Raw genomic sequence first — 26,130 nt, 5'->3', positions numbered from 1 at the left:
TGAGAGGAAAAGAAGGTCCAGAGCCGCTAACTTTATGTAAAGAATAATTATACCAGGAGTGAAACTAAATGGACGAGAAAATTGAAGACTAAGCTTCGCTATAAATAATAAATAAATTGAACAATATCAAAAGTTTATACAGCCCTCATGAATTGAGGGGGGGGGAAAAAAAAAAAGGGAAGGAAAAAACCAGGGAACCGTTGGCCTGTCCAAAAATTCTGGCTTCTGTACAGAGATAGTAAATAGATAGTCTTTCCAGTAAAATCTGTGCTTGCTCCTCTTCTCAATAGGTCATCGTGCTTCTGGTAATGTAACAGTTGATTCATTGGTTGAACTATTTTCCATTTGGGCTAAGAAGAAATTGGGTTCAGTGAAATCTTTCTTGGTGTAGAAAGCAGGCTCCTTAGGATGAGCCAATTTTGTTCCACTCCTCAACATTAGGACCACAGAAGACATGGTTGGCCTATCTTCTGGGTGTCGCTGGACACACAAGAGGCCAATATGGATGCAACGTTGTACTTCTGATAGAATGCAAGATTCCTCTATCTTTGAGTCAATTAGTTCAAAATCTCTTCCTTCTTTCCACAGACTCCAAGCCTGAACCATAACAAGAAAATCATCAGTCACTTCCTTCCCTTCTGTAATTATAGTGAGGGGCTGTCCTTGGACAAAGCTGGAGACTTTATCTTCTCCCCACCAACCTGCTTCATTTAGTATTTGCAAAAACTGGTAAATTTCTTTTCTAAGTTTGTGCTTAGGTTCTCTGGTAAAGCACAATATGTGCAGAAGCTTTTTTGAAACAATCAATCATGTAGTGTAAAGATGTAAAAAGTATTTAATGTCAAGCTTTCATTGAAGAATTTGATATCAAAGATTTGATAAATTGCACCTAAGTCCCCGTGTGTTTCTAGAGCAAATTGAACCTTGGTTGGTGAAGAGAGATGCTGCTCTTTACCAAATGGACGAACTGCCTGAGAGTTCACATTTCTGTTTGAGATATCAAAATTAAACTTTTTGTGACATGCTTACATGAGATATAAGGTTAAGGGATTGGTCGGGATGATAAAACCCTCGGCTTTTCTTCCCGCTAATAATCTCTAGTATCAACACTCCAAAACTAAATGTATCAGACTTTATAGAGAAAAGCCCATCAGCTGCATATTCTGGTGCCATGTACCCGCTGTAACTTACCATCAAGACAATGTTAAAGAAGATTGAAAAAATGAATATAAAAAGCTTGTTAGATTGGTATTGAGATGCTCACTAAGTCCCAATTACTCGCTCTGTGTAGTCTTCAATTTGGTTTCCTCCAAAGATTTTAGCAATGCCAAAATCTGATATTTTTGGGTTTAACTTGTCATCCAATAATATATTACTTGGTTTGAGATCCCTATGAATAATCCTCAATCTCGAATCTTGATGGAGATAAAGAAGACCTCGAGCAATTCCACAAATAATGTTGAAGCGCTGAGGCCAATGTAGCACCTTGCCTTTGGTGTCATCTATTTTTATGAAAGTAAGTTAGTTGTCTAATTTGAACTTTTCAAAGTTGGTTAAAGCATCAGAAGTGATACTAGTCTATCCTATTAAAAGCTTTGTTGAAATGTTCATACCAAAAATGTAGTAGTCCAAGCTGCTGTTAGGCATGTACTCATACACCAGCATTTTGTCCTCCCCTTCAATGCAACAACCAAGAAGCTTTACAAGATTTCGGTGCTGAAGTTTCACTATCAATTTAACTTCATTTTTGAACTCAGCCATTCCTTGTCCTGATCTTTTTGAAAGCCTCTTCACAGCAATTTCTTGCCCATGTACTAGTCTTCCCTGCACATTGACATATTCAAGTACATTGCTGTAACCTCTTCAAATATTGTTATCTTAGCACCTGCATATAGAGTGAGTTACCTTGTATACAGGTCCAAAACCTCCTTCTCCAATCTTGTTCTCCTCTGAGAAGTTATTGGTGGCAGTAGCTAGAGCAGAAAAATCAAGCAATGGGAGATCCAAATCATCAACCCTGGCCCCTTCGTTCTGATCTTTGTTTTCTGGTTTCTCTGACAAAATGGAGAAAAAGTTCTGTTTAGTCACAATTATAATGCACTTAATGGTTCGAGGAATTTTTTTAATACTTAGGCTCTTACGCCACCCCATCCCCACTAGCTCTAAAGTCCAATCTAGTCTTGATTAATTTACCTGTCTTCTTCCTCTGGTCACAGTAGATATAAGAACAAAAACCGAGTAAAAGCATCGCAGAAATTGACCCCAAGGTTGAGACGACTATTATAGTCAGCTTCTTCTTGCTCCTACGCACTTCCCCTTGAAGGTCGAATTTGATTGAATACAATAAGTAAAATAAAACTAATTGAATGAATAACATCAATGTTGAAGAATTACTTAAAATGCAACATACAGAGTGCTTACCTAATTCTACAGCAGCCATTCGAACATACAAATCCTGCCCACCACCCGAAAACTGTCTAATATCAATTAGATCACCAAACCACATGGCACAGCCACTACCTTGTCCTCTGATGTCTGAATTCGTATAGGCCATGCAAGAACAATTGTTCAAGCATTTGTTTCTGCATCCTTCTAGAGTGATCGTCTCATCCACCCAAGTATGTGCAGTATCCGGTAGCTTCAAATTACTCAATTTGACAAAGCCATCCTTGCAGCTTAGCGGTTTATTCCGGACACATCCTTGAGACCAATCCATGGAGTTCCAATTTTTTGGTGACTTTGGCCTGAACCCTTTCAAGCATTGACAAACTGGGGATCCTGAAATTGTACAGATTCCATAAGCTCCACAGAGGCCGTAACTATCACAATAGTCCAATGGCACTGTTTGATATAGCCTCCAAACTTGTTGATCTTCTATCCACACAAAACGTTGACGAGCCTGAGTTGTTATGTTCAATACCTGTCTTGAGATTACAGAATGATTGTTGAGCTGATACGTGAAGTAAATCTCATCCTTATTAGAGACAAACTGGTAATCATAAATGGGGTTAGCCTTGATTTGTGGTGAACCACTTGGACGAAGGCCGTTCCATGGTCCAGCTCGGTAGAATTTCCGGGTTCCCTTCATCATATAGGCATCAGGATAATTATTGAGCACCATTCCCCAAGAGAAATCTCCTGTGGAAGGATCATCTGGACTCTTCCAAGCTACAAGACGCCTATTTAGACCAGTTCTTAAGTCCCACCCAAATTTCATACCTGGTAAGAATGTATCAGTTGGGTAATCAAAACTCTGCCACAAATATGTTTCTGGGTTTGCTTCTTTATCCTCTCTAACCACAAGATTTCCAGATTCCAATAGACTGGCTACTGGATTTTGTGGGTTTTTCACAGAAGTTGTGGACCAAACGACTGTGTGGTTTTGAGCGACGACGAGATTTCCAGTGCTGTTTAGTGTTAAGATGCCGGTAGAATCGTTGATAGGGTTGTTGCGATTTGCGACCCAAACTACCGTTTGAATTGGGATATTCTTGTACCATATTCCCAGGTAGCGTTTGCTGGAATTTCCAGGACTGAAAAATCCGAGTTCAAAGGTTCCACTTTCGGAAACTAAGGTTACACCATCTCTAATGGATTGAGACTGAGAAATGAAGTCTAATGCTAAGGAAACTTTCATATATAGGAGAAGTATACAAGCAATAGTAATAATACTTGCAAAATGATGAAAGCCCATCAAATTTCAGCCTTTTCAGCACTCGGCAAATTGGTCTAGAAGATTGAACAGAGGAATACAGTTTCAGATTTCCGTCGTGCAATTAACACCTTGAGATTTTTTGTGACGGACTACGCCGGGCATCAAAATTCAAAAGTCAACTTGACTCAGAATGAGTCGGAGGATTCAGCTACAATAATAACTTACTTGTCTTCTTTTTATCTTTAGATATGTGGGCTTTTTTTGACCAGTCATCTTTCTCGAAAGAAAAGAATATACTTATTACGACTTGGGGAAAATGGTAATAGGTTACCATTAAAAAAAATTAAATATAAAAAAATCTCTTAAAATTATCAAATTAATCTGAAGTCTCAAAAGACTATTTATTTAATTACTAAAATACCTTTATTTTTTTAAAGTATGCATTAACAATTGAAAGTGTAGTCATTAACAACTTAATAACTATCGTGATAGGTACTAACAAATAAAATCTTTTGCAATAAAGTCTCTTGAAACTTTAGAATAATTTGATAATTTTAAGGAACTTTTTTGTTTTTAATTTTTTAGAAGGGACATTATTGTAATTTTTCCTTTGACTTTTTCATAACTTTATTTATAATTGTATATTTTTAAAATTAAAAGAATAACTCGAAAAACTTCTCAACATATTATATGCACAAAATACTAATGATTATCTAACAAAATAACCCCCCCCCCCCCCAGTTTATATGTGTGCAATGCGCGCACTATTGCATATGTTAATATAGTTTTTCTGGTCAATTTTAAAGTCTTGCTTGGTGGATATTTCTACGTAAAGAGGTTCCTCCTTCTCTAGTCATCATTTTATTTATATAAAAAGAATTCGTTGCAGCTTCTTTATTTTTTTCATAATATAAATAATATGGATTAATATGCACTCACTCTTCATTTATGATTTATCCTCTTTTTACAATTTTTTATTTTTTTAAGGCTAAATTATAAGAAAAATCTCACAAAAATACCATTTGAATTTTAAAATATTAAATCAATCTTGTTTCTTATATTTTTAATAGCTACTGACTACACCTCACAAACAAATAACAATATATATATTTTTAGGAATCCTCATTTGAGATTTCGAGATTCAAGTAGTATTTTGTAGGTTTTTTTCCCCCTAAATAATACGCAGCTCCTTAATTTTGGACCTCTGACAAATGATTTTTGAAATTTTACATTGAATCTCCTAAACTCTTATGTTTATGTAAATAACCCCCATGTAGTTAATTTTGTACATAACTTATCTACACACAACTTAAAATTTAAAAATAAAGTTTGGTCCTTAATATAAGAACTAGTTGACTAATTTGAGTAGATTAATAAAACTAGTTAAATTAGTTATTTGTAATAAATATGTATTGTTTTTCCTAAAATATCCTTGTTAATTAAATATATTGACTAGAACTACTATTATTATAAAGACTACTTTGAAAAAGAAGAATAAATATAAGAGATAAAATAGATTAGAATTTTTATATTTAGGACTAAAATAAAAATTAAGAACTGAATGTAGTATATAATTGATAGCAGGGGGTCACGTGCATAGATTTGAAAAGCTTAGGAAGATTTATTATTAAGTTCTAAATATTAAGGGAACTATTTCTGTACAGCGACTTTTATAATTTAATCCTTTTTAGTGGTTTGTAAAATTTAAACTCATTATTTTTTTTCCCTAAGAAATGTAATATTGAGTCCTTTTAGTGACCTCAATTTTGGGTGTTATGTGGAGAAGGCTTACGCTATACTACTTTTGGTCCTTAATATAAAAATTAGTTTGACTTTTAATTTGGTTCGAAATATAAGATCCCAATATATTTTATCTCTCATATTTATTTATTTATTTTAAATAATCTTTGTACTAGTTACGCATTTTAAAGGTTCAATCGAATAACCGTTTTAACTAATACATGATTAGTAAGGGTTTTCTAATTATTATAAATAATTAACTTAACAAACTTTCTTAATCTACTCAAATTAATCAACTAGCTCTTATATTAAAGATGGGGTTAGTACAACTCAAAATTGACCTTGATACTTGCCCAAAAAAAAACAAAAGCGAGATTGAAGGCACGGTTACTTGGAGGATAAGAATCTAGACTTTAGATGCCCCACTGATATCAAATTCCATAGCATACATCAAATCAATGTGGAAATATTCAAGCATAATGGAAAACGGAAGGGGACAATATTTGCATTTAGATCCAATAAAACCAAGGAGAGATTCAAATACATATATTTCTTTGTGTTTTTTCATTCAAACACGCCCCTTATGGTCGGTCTTCAATTTTGGCTCTGGCATGACATCTTACCATCAAAGTAACACCCTTTTCTTTGTCCTGCTTCAGAAGTTAAACTCTAAAAGGTTTCTCATTGTTGAAGTCTACAATATACGGCTCAATTTTTCTTGACTAGGCCACTTGAAGCCTTTCAGACTGGTACTAAATCTATTTGCGCTCGACTTCCAACCTTGCTTAGAACCATAAAAAATGTTCACTAGAAGCAACAAGGATCAAACCCTTCTCTGCATAATCAAAACAGGTTTCAACCTATCTCGGAAAAATTTTGGTTGTTCATGCTAACATCCACTTCGTCTTTTCAGAACTCATGAATTACCTACAGCAGAGTGAAGTTGAATTGACAAGAAACTTGATGACCAAGAAATTTAATATATAAATGAAATAATATCAAAATTTTGATTGTCCACATAATCTACATACAAGTTTACTCACTGCTGTGAAGTGGAAAAATAAACCCTTCTTCCTATTGGATATTTGGTTGCTTCTCTTCTGCGTAGCTCCACTTGTGCCCATCCTTGTGTACAGATTTTAATATCATCGAGCTTCTAACAAGGTAATGGTTACTTCATTGGTAGAGTTCATTTCCATTTGACTTGTGTAGGAGTTTGTTTCAACGAAGTCCTTCTTTGTATAGAAACCAGGCGCTTTAGGTTGAGGCAATTCAGTTTCACTTCCCAACATTAGAACCACAGAAGGCATGGTGGGCCTATCCTCTGGGTAGTGTTGGACACACAAGAGACCAACATGAATACAACGTAGTACTTTCGATAGATTGCATGATTCCACCAAGTTTGAGTCTATCAGTTCTGTTGATCTTCCTTCTTTCCATAGATTCCAAGCCTGATTCATAACAAACAATTGTTAGTCACAAATTTTGGTCTTTGTTCTTTTTCGATGTTACCTGTCATTTTCATCACACAGAATATGATACTACCTCTTGTACTTAATATAATAACTAGTTAACTAATTTGAGTAAATTAAAAAATTAGTTATGTTAATTATTTGTAATAAATATATATTGTCTTTTCTAAAATATTCTTGATAATCAAGTGTATTGGCTGTAACTGCCATTATTACAAGGATTACCTTTAAAAAAGAGGATAAATATGAGGGACAAAGTAGATTAGAGTGTTATATTTAAAATCAAAATAAAAGTCCAACGAGTTTTTATATTAAGGATCGGAGGTAATATTTTCAAGAAAATTAGTCATGTATTGAATTGGAAAAAGCATTTAGATCTTGTTTGATACAAGACATTGAGAATTAAAGATAAAGATTGTAATTGAGATTGAGAAAAACTATTAAAAAAGTACTCCTCAGGTCTTTAATATAGGATCTAATTATTGAGTTGATTTTTATCCTAAATATAAGACTTATTTCTCATATTTATCAATTTTTTCTAAATTACCCCTATAGATACTCTCTCAACTATAATCAAATAGAAGAGGAAGAGAGGCTATTAAGAAATATGATTATGGTGCTTTAGAAAAACATGTCATATTTCTTATAATTAACTAACTTACTTAACTTCTTAATCTAATCAAACTAGTTAAATAGGTATTATATTAAGGACCGGAGGAGTATTTAGTATGAGTAATTTGTTGTTAGATGAAATTCAGCAAACTCATGAAAGAGGGATTGGAGAATACCACCACTTCCCATAGTATTCCTCAAAATCATCTACATGGGTTTATCCAATTCCATGTAATAAACAATTTTTTATATTAAACATTTTTTAATATATTTTTTCAATCCCAGTTGTAATCCTTACTTCTCATTTTCAATACTTCATACCAAACAGGACCTTAGTGTCATAAATTGATAGTGAAAAAGCAGAAAACTGCACTGATGTTCTAAGATATCAAAACTGAGGCTTAGTACAATATGCTTACGTGACCAATTAGGTTGAGGGAGTGGTTTGGATGATAGAACCCTCTACTTCTCTTTCCACTTATAATCTCCAACAACAATATCCCAAAACTAAAAGCATCCGACTTCACGGAGAAAAGGCCGTCTATGGCATATTCTGGTGCCATATATCCGCTGCAAAATGCCAATAGAGCAATGGTGAAAGAAGATTTAGAAACAAATATAGGGAAGTTATAAGCTTGGTATTCAGATACTTACTAAGTGCCAACTACTCGCTTTGTGTTTCCTTCTATTTGGTCCCCTCCAAAAATTCTAGCAATGCCAAAATCTGATATTTTTGGATTTAATTTATCATCAAGTAAGATATTACTTGCTTTAAGATCTCGGTGAATAATCCTTAATCTAGAATCTTGATGAAGATAGACAAGACCCCTAGCAATTCCACAAATAATATGGAATCGTTTAGACCAATCTAGCACTTTGCCTTTCTCATCATCTGCTCATCAAAACAACATTAAATCATGTGACTTGAATTATTCAATTTCAATAATTCAAGTTTGATAAACATTATATTGATATAGATACCATTTCATTTGTCTACCTAATAAAAGCTATCTTGAAACGTTCATACCGAAAATGAAACAGTCCAAGCTGCCATTTGGCATGTACTCATACACCAGCATTTTGTCTTCTCCTTGGGTGCAACAACCAATAAGCTTGACAAGATTGCGGTGCTGGAGTTTCGCTATCAGTTTTACTTCATTCTTGAACTCAACTATTCCTTGCCTTGAGCTTCCTGAAAGCCTCTTAACAGCAATCTCTTGTCCATGGACTAGTTTTCCCTGCATATTGACACAGGTATATTTAGATACTTTTGATAACATTAATACTTGAAATGTTTTTAATCCTAACAAGAGGGGTGAATTACCCTATATACAAGTCCAAAACCTCCTTCTCCAATCTTGTTCTCTAACGAGAAGTCATTGGTGGCAACAGCTATTGTTGAAAAGTCAATCAATGGTAGATCCAGATCATCCTCGCTTTCTCCCTGGTTTTGGTCTTCTTCATTGTTTTCTGGTTTATCTGAAAAAATGGAAAATGTTCATGATGGTTTATCCAAGGACTAAATTTACCGTTTTTACTTAAGTTTTCAATTGGTTTAGCGTGTAGTTTTATAAATGTTTAGGAAGTCTCGTGCACTAATTTGCTTGATGCATATTTTTCTACATTGCCCTTAGTTGAACTACTTCTGGTGAGAATTTGCTGTTTCTTAAATTTTATCAAACTCTATTGCAGAAAACTTATTCTGGATTCTATACGCATTAACTTCCTCATCAAGCAAAACACACAGATTTTACTCATTTATATCATAACTTCATCTGTTCAAGTCGGTTAGTTTTAGTACATTACTGTCATACCATTGAATTTACCAACAACATCCTCAATTGCATAAGGAAACAAAAACACAGATAATGTGATAAGAAGTTTACCAGTCATCTTCCTCTTCCTCTGGTCTTGGTGGAGATAACAACAAAATCCTAGTAAAAGCATCACGGAAATTCCACCCAAGATTGAGACAATTGCTATTGTCAGTTTCTTCTTGCTCTCACCTTCGTCTTCTTCATGGTTGAATATAATAAAGTGAAAAAAAAGGGGGTAAAATCAAACATCTAAATTAAATTAGTATCCCATAAACATTGAAGCTTGAAGGTTCTTACAAACTCCGCACAAAGTATAGTTCTCACCTAGCTCGGAAATAGCCATTCGAATAAACAGATCCTGCCCATCAGAAGTAGACTGTCTGATATCAATTAAGTCTCCAAACCACATAACACAGCCACTGCCTGCTCCTGATATATTTGAACTTGTATAGGCCATGCAAGAACAATTACTTAGACACGCCTCTCTGCATCTTTCTAGACTCATATTCTGATCTACCCAGGTGTGTTCAGTTTCTGGCACTTTCAACCCAGTCAATCTGATAAACCCATCCTTGCCTCCATTGCTACAGTTCAATGCTTCGTTTCTCACACATCCTCCTGACCAATCCATTGTGTTCCAAGCTTGTGGTATCTTAGGCTTGAACCCTTTCAAACATTGGCAAACAGGTGAGTCACTGATAATGCAATCCCCATTTGGTCCACAGAGGTTATAGTTATCACAATAATCCTTAGGCAGTGACTGATAAGTTATCCAATTTTGATATGCTTCCACCCACACATAACGTATACCCTGAGACTTGGTTTGGTTCATCATCAATCTTGAGATCACAGAAGTGTTATTGAGGCTATAGATGTAGTAAACCTCATCCGGAGTGGATACAAAGTTGAAATCATAAATCGGGTTTGGCTTTAAATCCGGTACGCCACTGAAATATAAACCATTCCAAGGTCCGATTCTCATGAACTTGTCTGATCCCTTCATAAGGAAAAACTCTGGATAGTTATGCAGCAGTAATTCCCAAGAAAACCCACTTGGCGTTGGATCATTTGGGCTCTTCCAAGCAGTTATTTTCCTATGCAGATGATTTTTCAGGTCCCATCCCAGCTTCATCCCAGCAAGTAATGTATTGGAAGGGTGATCGAAGCTTTGCCACAAATAAACTCCTGGGTTTGCTTCATTTACATCTCTTACCACAAAGTTACCAGAATCTAAGAGCTCTGCTACTGGATCTTGAGCCTGCTTTGTTAAATTAGTGTACCAGACGACTGTGTTGTTTTGGGTCAGGACGAGGTTGCCGGTGGCATTTACCGTCAATACGCCAGAGGAGTCGTTTATTGGGTTGATGTTATTTGCTACCCAGACTACAGTTTGTGGGATTTTCTTGTACCAAATTCCCAGGTAGCGTTTGCCAGAGTTTCCTGGGGTGAAGAAACCAAGCTCAAATTTTCCACCTTGGGAAACTAACGTTGTTCTTGAAGCGTCACTGAGGTTTTGGGATTGACGAATGGAACTAACTGCCATGGAAGCTTTGAAACCAGAGAAAAGAACATAAACAACGATGCTCATGAAACAGAGATTGTCCATTGGTTGAGCTTTGAGGGTTCTTGGGATGGATTATAGAGTTATTTTCTGTTCTTGGCAATGCAGAATTGCTTTCTATTTTGGGTACATGCAAAGCAGAATTGTGAAAGCCGCAAGAAACGTCATGCATTGGCTGACTAGAAGTTCAAAAGAATTAAAAGTAGTTTTGCAGGCTGCTATGCAAGTGATCAGGTAGAATAAGAAAAGAAAAAGGAGGAGCTTGGAATGAGGAGGTAGGTGCAAGTCATTTTCAGTTTCTAAACAGAGCATCACCATTCACGTGAAATCATGTTCCAGAAAGGCGAAATGACGTCCAAGGTTCCCCGGCTTATCAGCAAAGGATGGTTAAATTAATGGAAGAATTACAATTAGATTCCAAGAAAAAGATTTAATTACCTTGACAAGTGAAAAATAAACAAGACAAATTTCAGAATGAAGGATGACTATAAGTTCAAACTTATCACTTGTTATTAAAATTTTTTGATAATTAAATTTCTTCTTTAAGATTTCTTATTAATTCTCTTCAAATTAATAGAGCATCACAGTTCACTTGAATTGATCGTCACGTTAATGTTTTAAAAATAACTTGGTTGTTAAAATTCAAATTACGCTTAAAAAAATATAACAAAAATTATTTTTAAATTACACATTCTAAATTTAAAAGATAAAAAAAATAGAGAGAAAGATAATTAAAATAGTCCCTAAAGAAGCTTAAGGTGTGGAAGAAATATTACTTAGTGGAGAGAAAATAGGGGGATAAAAATTAAAGCAAGGTAAAATTTGTGGGTAGAAGAAAGATAAGTTTGAAATTTTATAGGATTAAAAAAAAATGAGAGAGAGAAAAGGAACATTATAATCAATTCAACAGCTAAAACAATACTCCAATGAAAAATATTGGTAAAAAATGAAGAGAGAAGGAGGACAAAAAAGAATAAAATGGAAGGGAAGAGATAAATCTTTACGTCTTCCAATCAAACACATTCTTACGGTAGGATTATAAAATTTTAATAAAAATTGCAGGAAGAAAGGATAAAAAGAAATAAATTACCCATTAAAATTTATCTTCCATTCCCTTCCCTTTTATTGCCTTTGAATCCAACCATAATGTCCAATTTTCTGTGCCCCTCTTTAATTGTTAAACGGTTTTCTTTTTTGGGACCTTAAACTTTTAAAACCTTATATTAATGACGCCTTCAATTAATGTCTGCTTCAAATACTGTGGTCTCAAAAGTCAATTCACCTGGGCTGCGCCGTCTGAACCCTATTCCCATGTGCTTTAAATTCGTTAAAATCGTGCACCGGAAGATTTATTCAATTTGAAAAAAAAAAAAAAATAGTCTGCTAAAAATAAGTTTGTGGAAGAAGTTAATGAATAATCATAATGCCCCTAAGTTAAAAGATTTATTTTAATTTTAAATATAAAACATTAGTTTTTTTATTTTCCTCATTTAATATTTTTCAAATTATTTTAAGAAAAATGATAAAAAAGAAGTGAAAAATTACAAAATTCCAAATCAGACAACATTTTATTTAATATTAAAAATACTAAATTTTCAAATAACAACAAATTTTTGTTGACATTTCTTATTTGATATTTAGTAATTTTCAATTTTTTTGTCATTTTTCCTTATTTTAATTGATTGCATTCACTATTTTTATCTGTAATATTTAATACTAGTTTTACACAATAATAGCAAATGATCAAGTAAATTATTAAATTTTTTAATTTTCATAGTTAACTAAGTCCTTATATTTAGCATTATGCAAAGTAATAAAGTAAGCATAGAAATAAGATGAGACATGGTTTTAATTTAAATAAAATTATACCTTATCGATTTGTATTTACAGACAAAATTACCTACTTTGCACGCATCAAAATGACCGCTTAATGTTTTTTTCTTAAAAAAAAATACATTATTTTTTCACAAATACCCTCCCTTAAATGCCTTTAACTCTCACACCGCCTCTTTCTTAATTAGTTAAAGCACTTTTTTAAAAGAGTACTTTTTTTATAAAAAAAAACAATTAATTATTGCCTAAATTTTAAAAATTCGTAAATCTTGTAAGAATTCTAAAACCTTCTAAAATTTTTCCTATAAAAAAGAATAGAAGAGAGTAAGTCCCTTTTTTAAATAAGACTTTTTTGCAAGGTATTTACTATATATGCGCACAATGGTTGAATTATTATGAATAAATGTTGCGTAAACTGCAAACCAAATCCAATTTATTATATTATTTTGACATTTGGGAGCAGAGTTACGTGAGGAATTAGAACCAAACCCAATCTCTGACCCAAAAATTCCACTTCAATTATCTTACAATCCCAATTTTTAACCCTACACGTGCCACATCATCAACATCACCTAACTAAAATTTTTTAACAGACCGTGCTTCCTTTTTCTGCAGTGTATGTCTCTCCCTGTCCTCTAGGAAACTAAATTACTATTCTAAATCAAGAATTACATGACCTAGATTTAATATTTTATAAAAGCATAATGGGTTAAGATGAATCCGGCATTTTGAAATATTTTTCCTGTACCACTCAGTATTTCTTGCTAATCTGTGGTTCATCTGATATTTTATGATATTTTTTTAATAGTATTTAGTATCCCGCAATATTTTTGTAACAATTTTACCCTTAAAAGTATTTTTCTCAGTAGTAGTGAACATTTTAAATTTAGGATACTTAGTGTTATTAGAAAAATATTTAGAGTGTTGGATACACAAAAAATTATTAGAAAAAAACTTTAAAATTCTGAGTGGTATTAGAAAAATATTTTAGAGTGTTGAATATATAAAAAATTAGTTTAAGCTATTGAGTGTTATTGAAAAAATGTTTTAAGGTGCTAGAGCCAAATGCAACTTAATCCAAGCGTAATTCATATGTTAAAATTTTATAAACAAATAAATAAAAACTATTAAATTTTGTATAATTGATTCAGAATTTAAAGAGGAAATCAGTGGAGTGAGAATTTAGAACCTAGATAACCATGACAGTAATATTGACATACAATTTAATAAATAAACAAATGGAATCATATCAAAATTTGGATTTTTCACATAATATACTACCTTCTGTCTTAATTATAAGACCTTATTTGTAGTCTATAAATAAGGTCTTATAATTAGGACCAGAAGTAGTACAAATTCTAACTTGTATATACAGAAGAAAAACAAGCACTGTTCTCCAAATACTTTTGGCTGCCCCTCTTCTACATAGCTCCACTTGTGCCCATCCTTCTGTGAAGAGTTCAATATCATCGAGCTTCTAATAAAGTAATAGTTAATTCGTTGGTGGAGCTAACTTCCATTTGACTTGTGGGTGAATTGGTTTCAATGAAATCCTTCTTTGTATAGAAACCAGGCACTTTAGGTTGAGCCAATTCAGTTTCACTTCCTAACATTAGAACCACAGAGTGCATGGTAGGCCTATTCTCTGGATATTGTTGGACACACAAGAGACCAACATGAATACAACGTAGTGCTTTTGATAGATTGCATGATTCCACTAAGTTTGAGTCTATCAGTTCTGTTGCATTTCCTTCTTCCCACAGATTCCAAGCCTGTGCCATAGCAGGCAATCGTTAATCATATGTTCTGTTTTCTATCTTCTTGGATGCTACATGTCATGTTTTTATTGGTCAGTTTGAAAATGAAGTTGTATTTTCAAAAGAATCAGTCAAGTCTCTTTACCAACCAGAAAAATTACCTTCAGCTGTCATAGTTTTGTTTAAGATATCAAAATTGGAACTTCATATGATATACTTACATGACCAATCAGGTTAAGGGAGCGATCTGGATGATAAAAGCCTCTACTTCTCTTCCCGCTTATAATCTCTAACAACAATATACCAAAACTGAAGACATCTGACTTTACAGAAAAAAGACCATCTGCTGCATATTCGGGTGCCATATACCCACTACAAAGGACCAGTAAGACAAATGTTGTTAAAGAAGATCAAGAAATAAAATGAATGTAAGAAACTTGGCGTTGAGATACTCACTAAGTGCCAACTACTTGCTTTGTATTTCCTTCAATTTGGTCTGCTCCGAAGATTCTTGCTATGCCAAAATCTGATATTTTTGGAATTAACTTATCATCAAGTAAAACATTACTTGCTTTGAGATCTCGATGAATAATCCTCAATCTAGAATCTTGATGTAGATAAACAAGACCTCGTGCAATTCCACAAATGATGTGGAATCGTTTAGGCCAATCCAGCCACTTACTTTTGGTATCATCTGTGCATAAAAATAACATTAATTCCTGATTTAACAACAACAGATATTATCAAGTGATACTAGCATTATCGCATTAGTCTATCCTAACAAAAAGTTTCATAAAATGTTCATACCAAAAATGAAACTATCCAAGCTCCCATTAGGCATGTATTCATACACCAGCATCTTGTCATCTCCTTGGATGCAACAACCAAAAAGTTTCACAAGATTCCGGTGTTGTAGTTTTGCTATCAATTTTACTTCATTCTTGAACTCATTTATTCCTTGCCTTGAGCTTCCTGAACACCTCTTAACAGCAATCTCTTGCCCGTGTGCTAATTTTCCCTGCATTTCAACGAGCATATTGATACACCTTTTATCCTATGAATACTTAATGCTGCTATATCTTAACACTAGGAGAGTTAATTACCCTATATACACGTCCAAAACCCCCTTCACCAATTTTGTTCTCTGATGAGAAGTTATTAGTGGCAATAGCGAGCGTTGAAAAGTCAAGCACCAGGAGATCCAGATCATCCACACTTTCTCCTCTGTTTTGATCTCCTTCGCTGTCTTTTGGATTATCTGACAAAAAAGAGAAAAAGCTTCTATTTAGCACTTACATGGATAATGTACATGATGGTTTATTCAATGACTAAATTTAGTGCTTTCTACTTTGGTTTTAGGTTGGTTTTGCCCCGAGTTTTATCGTATAAATGATCAGGAAATCACCTGTGCAGTTACTTGATGTAAATTTTTTATACTGTTTTTAGTAGTGGAGCTACTTCACGTGAGAATTTGCTATTTCCAAACTGTTATAAAACTCTATTGCAGCAATCTATTAACTACATCAACAAAACAAACACAAAGATTCATGATTTCATTCGCACACCTAAATTCATCTCTTCAAATTGAGTGGCTTGGTATTTAACTACTCACAACCATTATATTTGTCAACAACAGCCAAATTGTACAAGGAAGCAGAAAACAGAGGAAATTATATGATAAGAAATTTACCAGTCATCTTCCTCATCCTTCGATCTTGGTAGATACAAAAACACAAGCCTAGTAAAAGCACCACAGAAATTGCACCCAAGGTTGAGACAATTATTATTGTCAGCTTCTTCGTTCTCCTACGTTCTTCATCTTCATGGTTAAATATAATTAAACCAGGAAAAAGAGGAGTAAAATCAAAGATCTATACATTCAAGGATTTCTAGAAATCTTCAGAGAGTACTTACCTAGCTCCGAAATAGCCATTCGGATATACAGTTCCTGGTGATCAGACGGAAAGTGTCTGATATCAATTAAATCTCCAAACCACATAACACAGCCACTTCCAGCTCCTGATATATTTTTACTTGTGTAGGCCATGCAAGAACAATTTCTCAGACACCTCTCTCTGCATCCCTCTAGACTCATACTCTGATCAGTCCAAGTGAGTTTAGTTTCTGGCATTTTCAACCCAGTCAATCTGATAAACCCGTCCTTGCTTCCATTATTACAGTTCAATGCTTTATTTCTCACACATCCTCCTGACCAATCCATTGTGTTCCAAGCTTGTGGTATCTTAGGCTTGAATCCTTTCAAGCACTGGCAAACAGGGGAGTCACTGATAATACAATTCCCATTTGGCCCACAGAGGTTATAGTTATCACAATAATCCTTAGGTAGTGACTTATAAATCATCCAATTTTGATCTGCTTCAACCCACACGTAGCGATTGGCCTGAAAAGTGGATTGGTTCATCACCATTCTTGATATCACAGAAGTGTTGTTAAGGCTAAAAGTGTAGTAAACCTCGTCCGAAGTGGATATAAAGTTGAAATTATAGATTGGGTTTGGCTTTAAATCTGGTATGCCACTGAAATATAAACCATTCCAAGGTCCAATTCTCATGAACTTCTTTGATCCCTTCATGAGGAAAAACTCAGGATAGTTGTGAAGCAATAATTCCCAAGAAAACCCACTTGGGGTTGGATCATCTGGGCTCTTCCAAGCTGTCATTTTCCTATTCAAACGTGTTCTCAGGTCCCATCCCAGCTTCATGCCAGGAAGCAATGTATCAGAAGGATAATCGAAACTTTGCCACAAATAAACTTCTGGGTTTGCTTCATTTACATCTCTCACCACAAAATTACCAGAATCCAAGAGCTCTGCTACTGTATCCTGAGCCTGCCTTGTTAAATTCGTGTGCCAAAGGATGGTTTTGTTCTGTGTGAGGACGAGGTTGCCAGTGGCGTTTACCGTTAATACACCGGAGGAGTCGTTAGTCGGGTTAACGCTATTTGCTACCCAGACAACAGTTTGTGGGATTTTCTTGTACCAAATTCCCAGGTAGCGTTTGTCGGAGTTTCCTGGGGTGAAGAAACCAAGCTCAAAGTTTCCACCTTGGGAAATTAAAGTCGTGCCTGAGGCGTCACTGATGTTTTGGGACGGACGGACGGAACTAACTGCCATGGAAGCTTTGAAACCCGAGGCAAGAACATAAACAACGATGCTCATGAAACCGAGAACATCCATGGGTTGAACTTTGAGGTTCTTGGGATGGGTCATAAAACTATTCTCGGTGTTTTGCAATGCAGAAAGAGACATTATAGGCTTGACTATCCACCGCAAAGAATTAAAATATAGTTTTCAGGTTTTGTGTAGGTGAGTGAGCAAGTAGAATAAGCAAAGAAAACAGTTGTGAATAAGTAGGTAGAGGTCATTATCGGTGTAAAACTGAGCAAGCATCACAATTCACACGAACACATGGTTGCAGAAAATTGAAGGCCAAGTCTAAGGTTTTACGCTGCTGTATCAGAAACAGGATCCTTCATTAAATCCTGTGTTTAACGAGTCAGTTATGTGAGATTAGCTACGTACGATGGTTGTAATTATCCTAATGGTAGATGTCAGCATGATATCATGGTTGTTTAAGAATTGGATTCCGTTGTATGCTAATTATGTTGAGTTGATATAAAAATGCATTTACGACACGAGACGATATTTGGGACATAATGATGATGATTTTTAAAATTTCATTACAATTATTTATGTGTAACAAATGAATCAATGCCAAAACAGACCATATTCATTCTTATTAACTAGTGTAACAACTTATTTTTTTCTCGTCTTAAAAATCCAATAGAGTTGTATTACTACCTCCGATCCTAATTATAAAACCCAGTTGACTAATTTGAAGAGATTAAGAAAATAAGTTAAGTTAGTTATTTGTAATAAATATGTGTTGTTTTTCCTAAAATATCCTTACTAATCAACTATATTGGCTAGAACTACCATTATTAAAAGGATTATCTTGGAAAAAAAATACATAAATATAATAGACAAAGTAGATTGTGGTCCTATATTTAGGATCAAAATAAAAATCAAATAAGATCTTATATTAAGGACCGGAGGTAGTATTTTAGAATATTGAATGAGATTTTTCATAAGTTGAAATTGCTTTATTTTTGTGTTGTTGAACTCTGACGATGAAACCAATTAGAAGAATTATTAATTAGAAAAATAGGAAATGGAGACACTAACAACGGTCAAATTCGGTGGTCTTTTTATTTTTATTTTTTGACCCTGAGAGCGACTCAGTAGGGTTGACTTTTTTAATATGCTTCTTGGCATACATTTTTTTTTCTTACATATAAAAACTAAATAATTAATTTGTAAATATTAAAAAAAATTAATTAAAAATATTATCTTTTCTAAAATGTCCTTATTAATCATAATTATTAAAACTACTTCTTGATGAGGCTCTTTAACACGCATTATAGAGATTATTTGGAAACAAAATAGATAAATATTGAAGACAAAGTAAATTTGAGTTTTATATTCTAGATCAAATTAAATCTCCAACTAGATTTTATATTAAGATTGTTTAGCTATTTTTCAAAGAAATATTGTCATTTGAATTTTTCAAGGGGGTAATTTTGTTTCAAGTCTTATATGTCAAAAAAACACACAGAGGAAGAAAGAAAGAACCAGCAGGGAATTATTGTTGGCGTCATTTTGAGAAGACTAATGTAGAGTGTATGCTCTATTTGTACCACGTCGTTGTCTAGTAATAAGTAATAACTGGATTCAAACAGAGTGGGCCAGAAAACGATAGCTGGAGCGCGCCATTCACCTGCTTAATTGCGATGCTGTCCCCATTAACACCCCCTTCTGACTCGTTCATGACATAAGCTATGTACTCCCCCCGGTCCTCTATATTATAGCCTCTGGTCGTCAAGATAAGAACTACTTATCATAAATATAAAATTTTAATTTATTTTATTTATCATATTTATTTATTTATTTTTTAAAATAGTCCCTTGATGATTGTATATATTAAAAAGTCTCCATTCTAATGTACCTAATTAATAAAAATATTTTAAGAAAAGCAATACTCATTTATTACAAATAACTAATCTAATAAATTTTTTTAATATTCACAAATTAGTTATCTAGCTTTCATGGATCAGTGACAGTACTTGAATAATTACCAACCGCAATCAGGTTTAACGGAAGGAATTAGATTTTCATAACTTGACAAACAAAGTATGAATTTTCAGACGATTGGAAGAGATACTTACATTTAGTACCATACAGTACTTAGCCTCCAAGATTAAGCGGTGACCCTGAATAAGAAACTATAGACTCCCTGGAAGAGCGGAGGATCAATTATTAGCCTTGATTAGGTTCATTCTCTGCTTATTAAGAGTCAATTGTGGGTCACCTTTGTAATATTCACATATGCGATGGTACTTTCAAACTTTCAGACTTTGAAACACCAATGAGACTTGCCAATGTTCAGCATCAATTCAGCATATCCGATAGAATTATTAGTCAAACCGTCCTCTGATATTGTTATTTGTCGAACCCCACCTTGAAAATTTTGTCATATAACAGAGTTTCCAGTGCTAAATATACACGAGTTAATTCATGCATATCATCATCTTCATCATCATTAATATTAATGAGATGTTTTCAAGGAATTTCCTTGAAGCTTTGTGTCTATGCTTAGTATGAGAAAACATATAGATCCTTTGATACTTATATTTTAGAAGTGATACTTAACCAAACTTTGAACTTTAATTTTAGTTCATCAACGCAAATCTTGACGTTTCAATCAGCTACAATATCTTCTAGATTCCACGCAATTTACCAAGGCATAGTCTTGTTACTTCTTAATAATCATATCAGAAGCAAAGAGCTATATATAAGCATAGCTTCCTCCCCCTGCCCCCTCCAATTAAAAATATAAGTACCAATGAATTGACATTACAAGCAGGATTGAACTTGTGGTCCCTTCTACTTATAGAGAACCTTTACGTGTCATTAAGTTATAAGACTATTGATTATAAGTATGGCTTAGTGACAAGGAACTACCACAACATTCAAATAATTTTTCAAACTATAAGGATTAAAAAAGAATCCGACACACTTTTTCTTTTTTTAACATGAATCACCTATGAGACAGTGTGCTAATAGAATGTACACGGCTTTAATTTGCAAGAAAAGCATTGAGGAAATGGATTTAGTAGTTATTATGTTAAAGTTGTCTCTTTGTCTTCTTTTCTTAGGTTTTTTTCAGCATTTTATTTGTAGGCTAAGTTTTTGTACTATGTAAAGTCTACTTTATTTAATCATTTTGTCTTTTTCCCAAAAAAAAAAATCGAAGAAATGGATGTGAAGAAGCAAGATAACTCTATCTGGCCTGTGGCAGAGTCATACTTATTTCAGTGCTTGAAGAAGACATCATCTTCATGTCAGAACAATACTCTCCTTCAGCTGACGTCCTTTCTAATAGGAAACCAGGCTTCTTTGGTTCAGGCAAGGCACTCTCACTGCTCAACATTATTAATACTAACGCCATGTTTGGCCTATCCTCAGGATGCAGTTGTACACAAAGAAGAGCCACATGGATGCAACGTAATACTTCTGATAAATTTAAGTTGTCCCCCAAACAAGCATCTATTAGTTCCTTTGAGTTATCCTCCTTCCATAGTCTCCAAGCCTGCACGAATTTAGAGCATCTGTGATCTCAACCAGTGAGTTGCAGCATTGTAGGTAAAAATGAAGTTTGATGTTCTTTGTCACTCACATGGCTGATAAGATTAAAACCGTAGTTTGGATAGGAAGCCCCTCGGTTTTTCTTTCCACTTATTATTTCTAGAAGTAATACACCGAAACTGAATACATCAGATTTAATTGAAAATATTCCTTGGACAGCATATTCTGGCGCCATATAACCACTATAATAAATAACAAAAGAGTTAATAATTGGTAGAAATGTGTAAAACCTGTAACAAGGTAGTGTCACAAATCTTGAGATACTTACTATGTGCCAATCACTTTCTTTGTATTTCCTTCCATTTGATCTCCTCCGAACATTCTTGCAATACCAAAATCAGAAATTTTCGGATTTAAATCCTTATCTAACAGAATATTGCTTGTTTTAAGATCTCTATGTATGATTCTTAACCGAGAATCTTGATGAAGATAGAGAAGTCCTCGAACAATTCCAAATATAATGTGAAAACGTTGTGGCCAATCCAGAGATTTACTTTGTCGAAAATCTGTCAAGTTTCATAGTTATATTAAATCTGAACTTGAAACAAATTAAGACTTTCATAAAGCTGGGTTTCAAATTTTTTCGAAAACATACCAAAAAGAATGGTATCTAAACTTTTGTTGGGCATGTATTCATAGATGAGCATTTTCTCCTCTCTTTGAATGCAACAGCCAAGGACTTTAACAAGATTCCGGTGTTGAAGTTTCGCACACATTATAACTTCATTCTTGAATTCTTCCGATCCTTGTCTAGATGCCTCAGATAACCTTTTGACAGCAATCTCTTGCCCATCTCCCAGTGTACCCTGAAAAATTGACATTCAAAGAAGACTAAATCATGATAAATAGGAGGGCACTGTTTTTCGTTTCTTCTATCTAGAGATGTTGCATATATACCCTGTATACAGGTCCAAAACCACCTTGGCCAAGCTTCTTGTCACTTGAGAAATCATTAGTGGCACGAACAATTGTGGCAACGTCAAAGAAAGGCAACTCTATGTCTTCTTGCTCTCCTTCGTGACTATTCCCGGTCAAAATTTTCTCTGTATCATGTCAAGCAACACTAATAATCTCACCATAATAAAGTACAAAATAGAGGACTTCTAGCATATTGCCACTTAGCCAATAGTAATCAGAAACCAAGACTCTTTCATGCTTCCCTGTCAATGTAATAACTGGTGTGAGATTCACACTGAACACTTGTCAAGTGAATGAAAGTGACAGCTCAATCTTGCAGTGACATGCTTCGGAGATGGTTTTGGACAACTAAAGTTATCTTAGAATCATAATTTGCAGATGGGACTAACATTGAACGAAAATATGTGATTAATCAAATGCATTGTAAATTTAACATCATCTAATGCCTTGACAACACATCCATGTTTTAAAAAAACAGTAATTTTCCCCTTCCAGAAAATGAGATTGCAGGCAGCTGGAAGAACATAGGATGGGGATTTGCTGTCAGTTTTGCAAGCTTCGCTTATAATGAATCCAGTTTCTACTTAAAGGAAATAATAAATAAGATCGTAGTCATTTCATATATAGATCAGCTGCTGAAAGAAATTTCACAAAAATGAATGAATTCATGGAAAGATCATCTGGTTAAGGAAGTGTACCTCTTTGCTTTCTATTCTTCCAATGAACGGAAAAGAAGGCCAAAAGCATCATGAGAACCAAGGAAAAAGTAACTGTTGTTCCCACGACAACCTTTTTCTTATGCTTTTCTGCATCTTCTAGTACTGATTGAGGGAGGAATGAACCAGCACACCATCAATATACTGAGAAATGAAGTAATAGAGCACCAATAGAAAGATTGAAAGTTCATACCAGTATCAGAATAAGCCATTCGAATAAAAAGATCTTGCGAAGGGACTGTAGCCACTCTCAAATCAATAAGATCATCAAACCAAAGGATACAACCACTGCCTCCTGCAGTAATGTACAAGTTTGCATAAGCCTTGCAGGAACAATTTTCCCAGCATTTAGCCTTGCACTCCGAAAGTCTCATACTTGCATTAACCAAGATGTTCTTGTATCTGGCATTTTTAGCCCATTAAATTTTCTGAAACCATCTTTTTCTCTGACCCTACAGCGCCATGGTTCACTGCGCACACATCCCTGAGTCCAGTCCAATGCATCATACTTTTGAGGTGATTTTGGCTTGAATCCTGTTAAACACTGGCAACGTGGTGATTCACTTGCAATACAATTTCCATTGGGGCCACAAGGATTATAACTGTCACAGTTATCTTTTGGTATAGATGAATAAAGTATCCAACTTTTGGTTTGTTCATCCCAGATGTAACGCTGACGAAAATAAACAGTTTGGTTTAGAACAACTCTTGTAATCACAGATTTGTCCTGGAGATTAGAAGTGTAAACCACCTGATGCAAAACCAAAAGAAATGAAACGAAGATGGTCAAACAATTCAAACATCAGTTTCTTTTGTTATCTATGAGACATTTATGAAACATGAATTTGCATAACCACCACCTCGTCTTCATTGACGACAAATTGCAGCTGGAAAAGGGGAGTGGTTTTGCCACCAATGCTGACTCCGTTCCAAGGGCCACTTCTTTGAAATTCTTCTGAGCCCTTCCACATTACTAACTCAGGAATAGGACCAAGGGCGACACCACAAGTGAAGTCTCCAGGAGATGGGTCATCCCAGTTCCTCCAAGCTGTTAGGCGTCGATTCAGCCTAGTTTTCAGGTCCCACCCTATCTTCATTCCTGGTAAAAATGTATCAGAGGGATAATCAAAACTCTGCCATAGGTAGTTTTGAGGATTCTGGTCTTGTTCATTCCTCAGTACTAGGTTTCCTGAGTCTAGAAGCTGTGCAATGGGATTCAAGCCTTGTATCGTTGAGTTTGCTGACCAAATAATAGTCTGGTTCCGGCTGAGAAGCACAAGACGTCCCTCAGTGTTTATGCTCAACATACCTGAGTTGTCTTTGACTGGTTTTTCACGGTTGGCCACCCAAACAACAGTTTTCTGGGGGATGCTCTTGTACCAAATTCCAACATATCGGTGTGTGGAGCCACCAGGGCTGAAGAAGCCCAATTCAAAGATCCCATCTTTAGACACCAAGGTCCTTCCATCAGGGAGCGGCTGATCATGAGTAATAACATCAGATGCAGAAGAAAAGGGAGGGAAGATCAATAGCAGTTTTGTAACAGCAACTATAAGAGAAAGAATGGCCATTATTTTTCTTATATTCAATTCAGAAGATCTCTCAATGCGGAAAGAGGAAAATATGCATACGATTTTGAATGAAGGAAATTTGAATTGCCAAAGCTGGTACTCTGACACAAAAGTAGTGGTGGAGAGAAGGAGGGTGCAGGTGAATAATTTGACCAGGAACTAAGAATTGACAGATAATAAACGATTCTTCAGAGTTCAAACGACCAAAAACTTGAGCTATTCTGGTTCTTCATTTATAGCATATTGCCATGTATCAAAAATCGCTTCCCATCTCTGTCAATCAGGTAGTCGTAATGAACAATGAATTAAAGCGTGTCTACTACTCTATATGAAACCCAGGTGAAGCCTCTTCGGAAAAGTCAAGAAACAATGAATGTCTTGGAGGAAAACTACAGACAAATATCATTGAAGACCTTTACAATTGCAGAAGCTTGGGTCAGGCGTGTTTCACACGTGTGTTGGAAGAATCGGATCCTGAAAGGATGTAGACATGTGGTCTTTGATGTTGATACAATAACCAAGAGAGGGGGGGGGGGGGGGAAGCCGCCTTGTGAACTGTGAACTTCACTCTACTGCCGTTCTTCCCAAAAACACAGCGTAAGAGGATCCAGTAACGCGGGGAGGTTTGTTAAAAAGCACCTTCACATTCGACGAGGAAAATACATGAAAGAAATTTGGGACGATGAGATGAACTGATTTTTTTCCCAATAAATCACGTAGCGATCATTCTAACCAAGCTATTAATATGAAATCCAGTTTATTAATCTAGGAAGATTAAAAATTTAAATAAATTATTTTAAAATATTATATTTATTGCTTTTGTCTAAACTAATTTGTCTGGCTTAATATACTTCCTGATCCTTAATATAAAAGCTGGATAATTAGTTTAAAAAATTAGTGAAGTTAGTTATTTATAATAAATATGTGTTTACTTTTCTAAATGATCCTTATGTAATCATGTATATTAAAACTACTTTTTGCTGAAAACACCTCACAAGCAACAAATATATTTGGAGAAAACATAATAAATTTGAGAGATAAAGTTGATTAAAATATTATATTCAAAATTAAGTCTAAGCTTCAGGCTAGTTCTTATATTTAGGACTGGACGTAGTTTAATCTAATTATACATACAAGTATTTTAAAAAGATTACGTAACATGTGTTATAATTAAGTAATTTTTTTTATCTTCCTTAATTTTCTAAGTGGGTAAGTTGTAGTAGAGAATTTGAATTGGCAGCCTCACAATTAATTTAATGGAAGTATTAGATGTCATTAAGTTACAAAACGCAAACAAACAAACAAACAAACTATTTGTCTTGCAAGGGGACGAATCGCCATCTATCCCATCTCCAGATCAACAGATTTTAGGTTCATAGAATTCAGCTAATATCAATCCAATTATATATATGCTTTATGCCTTATCACGTTTAGGAATTTAGAGCTCCACTTTCATATTTGATGTCAGATTCATTTAACGGGATACATTTTGGGACCCATTTACTTTAATTCAGTGCCTTATTTTTAAAGTCTTTTTAGCTGGCCAAAGTGTTATTTTTAAAGTTAGAGTTCTTTACATTACATTGATCTATGTATTCTACTAAAATGGTGCTTGAGTCAAACATGAAGCCTCGTATTCTGCTGCAATCAACGCTTACTGGTTAAGCATTTTTTTTTTTTTTTTATAGTTTTAGACATAGCGTACATTTATTTTGAAAAAAAGATCACATTTTAAGTCTAAAGAAATGGTAGAT

General features: G+C 34.5%; 3 protein-coding genes across 4 annotated transcripts; all 3 read right to left on the bottom strand.

The window, feature by feature from the left end:
- Window positions 1-16,507, bottom strand: LOC114762342 (G-type lectin S-receptor-like serine/threonine-protein kinase SD1-1). 2 transcript variants are annotated; one of them, XM_028951809.1, is made up of 7 exons: window positions 2,422-3,800; window positions 2,194-2,316; window positions 1,906-2,054; window positions 1,614-1,824; window positions 1,265-1,502; window positions 1,030-1,180; window positions 1-597 (listed from the first exon to the last, which is right to left on the bottom strand). In XM_028951809.1, exons 1-7 carry the CDS (start codon window positions 3,692-3,694, stop codon window positions 292-294), a joined length of 2,451 nt encoding a protein of 816 aa, XP_028807642.1. In that variant the 5' UTR covers window positions 3,695-3,800; the 3' UTR covers window positions 1-291. The 2 variants fall into 2 exon arrangements, with proteins under 2 accessions (XP_028807642.1, XP_028807643.1); XM_028951810.1 differs by lacking the exons at window positions 2,194-2,316; window positions 2,422-3,800 and adding an exon at window positions 16,503-16,507 and having other exon boundaries at window positions 1,906-1,938.
- On the bottom strand, window positions 6,226-10,975 carry LOC114762341 (G-type lectin S-receptor-like serine/threonine-protein kinase At4g27290). The gene is made up of 8 exons (XM_028951808.1): window positions 9,621-10,975; window positions 9,366-9,494; window positions 8,804-8,958; window positions 8,507-8,717; window positions 8,134-8,371; window positions 7,899-8,049; window positions 6,427-6,846; window positions 6,226-6,322 (listed from the first exon to the last, which is right to left on the bottom strand). The coding sequence occupies exons 1-7, from the start codon at window positions 10,900-10,902 to the stop codon at window positions 6,541-6,543; spliced, it is 2,472 nt and encodes an 823-aa protein (XP_028807641.1). The 5' UTR covers window positions 10,903-10,975; the 3' UTR covers window positions 6,226-6,322; window positions 6,427-6,540.
- On the bottom strand, window positions 14,028-24,626 carry LOC114762348 (uncharacterized). Its single transcript, XM_028951813.1, is given in 16 exon segments — window positions 14,028-14,462; window positions 14,669-14,819; window positions 14,904-15,141; window positions 15,255-15,465; window positions 15,551-15,705; window positions 16,138-16,266; window positions 16,362-17,721; window positions 20,816-21,115; window positions 21,203-21,353; window positions 21,440-21,677; window positions 21,767-21,977; window positions 22,069-22,214; window positions 22,788-22,910; window positions 22,999-23,199; window positions 23,202-23,556; window positions 23,666-24,626. Coding segments are annotated over 16 exon segments (4,986 nt in total). The 5' UTR covers window positions 24,377-24,626; the 3' UTR covers window positions 14,028-14,156.
- Window positions 24,627-26,130: the final 1,504 nt, after the last annotated feature.

Source organism: Neltuma alba, unplaced genomic scaffold, assembly GCF_004799145.2.
Source record: "Neltuma alba isolate B1F8T4 unplaced genomic scaffold, ASM479914v2 tig00011212_pilon, whole genome shotgun sequence".
NCBI lineage: Eukaryota > Viridiplantae > Streptophyta > Magnoliopsida > Fabales > Fabaceae > Neltuma > Neltuma alba.
The sequence above is the reverse complement of the archived record's forward strand: the minus strand, read 5'-3'. Positions and strand labels throughout refer to the sequence as shown.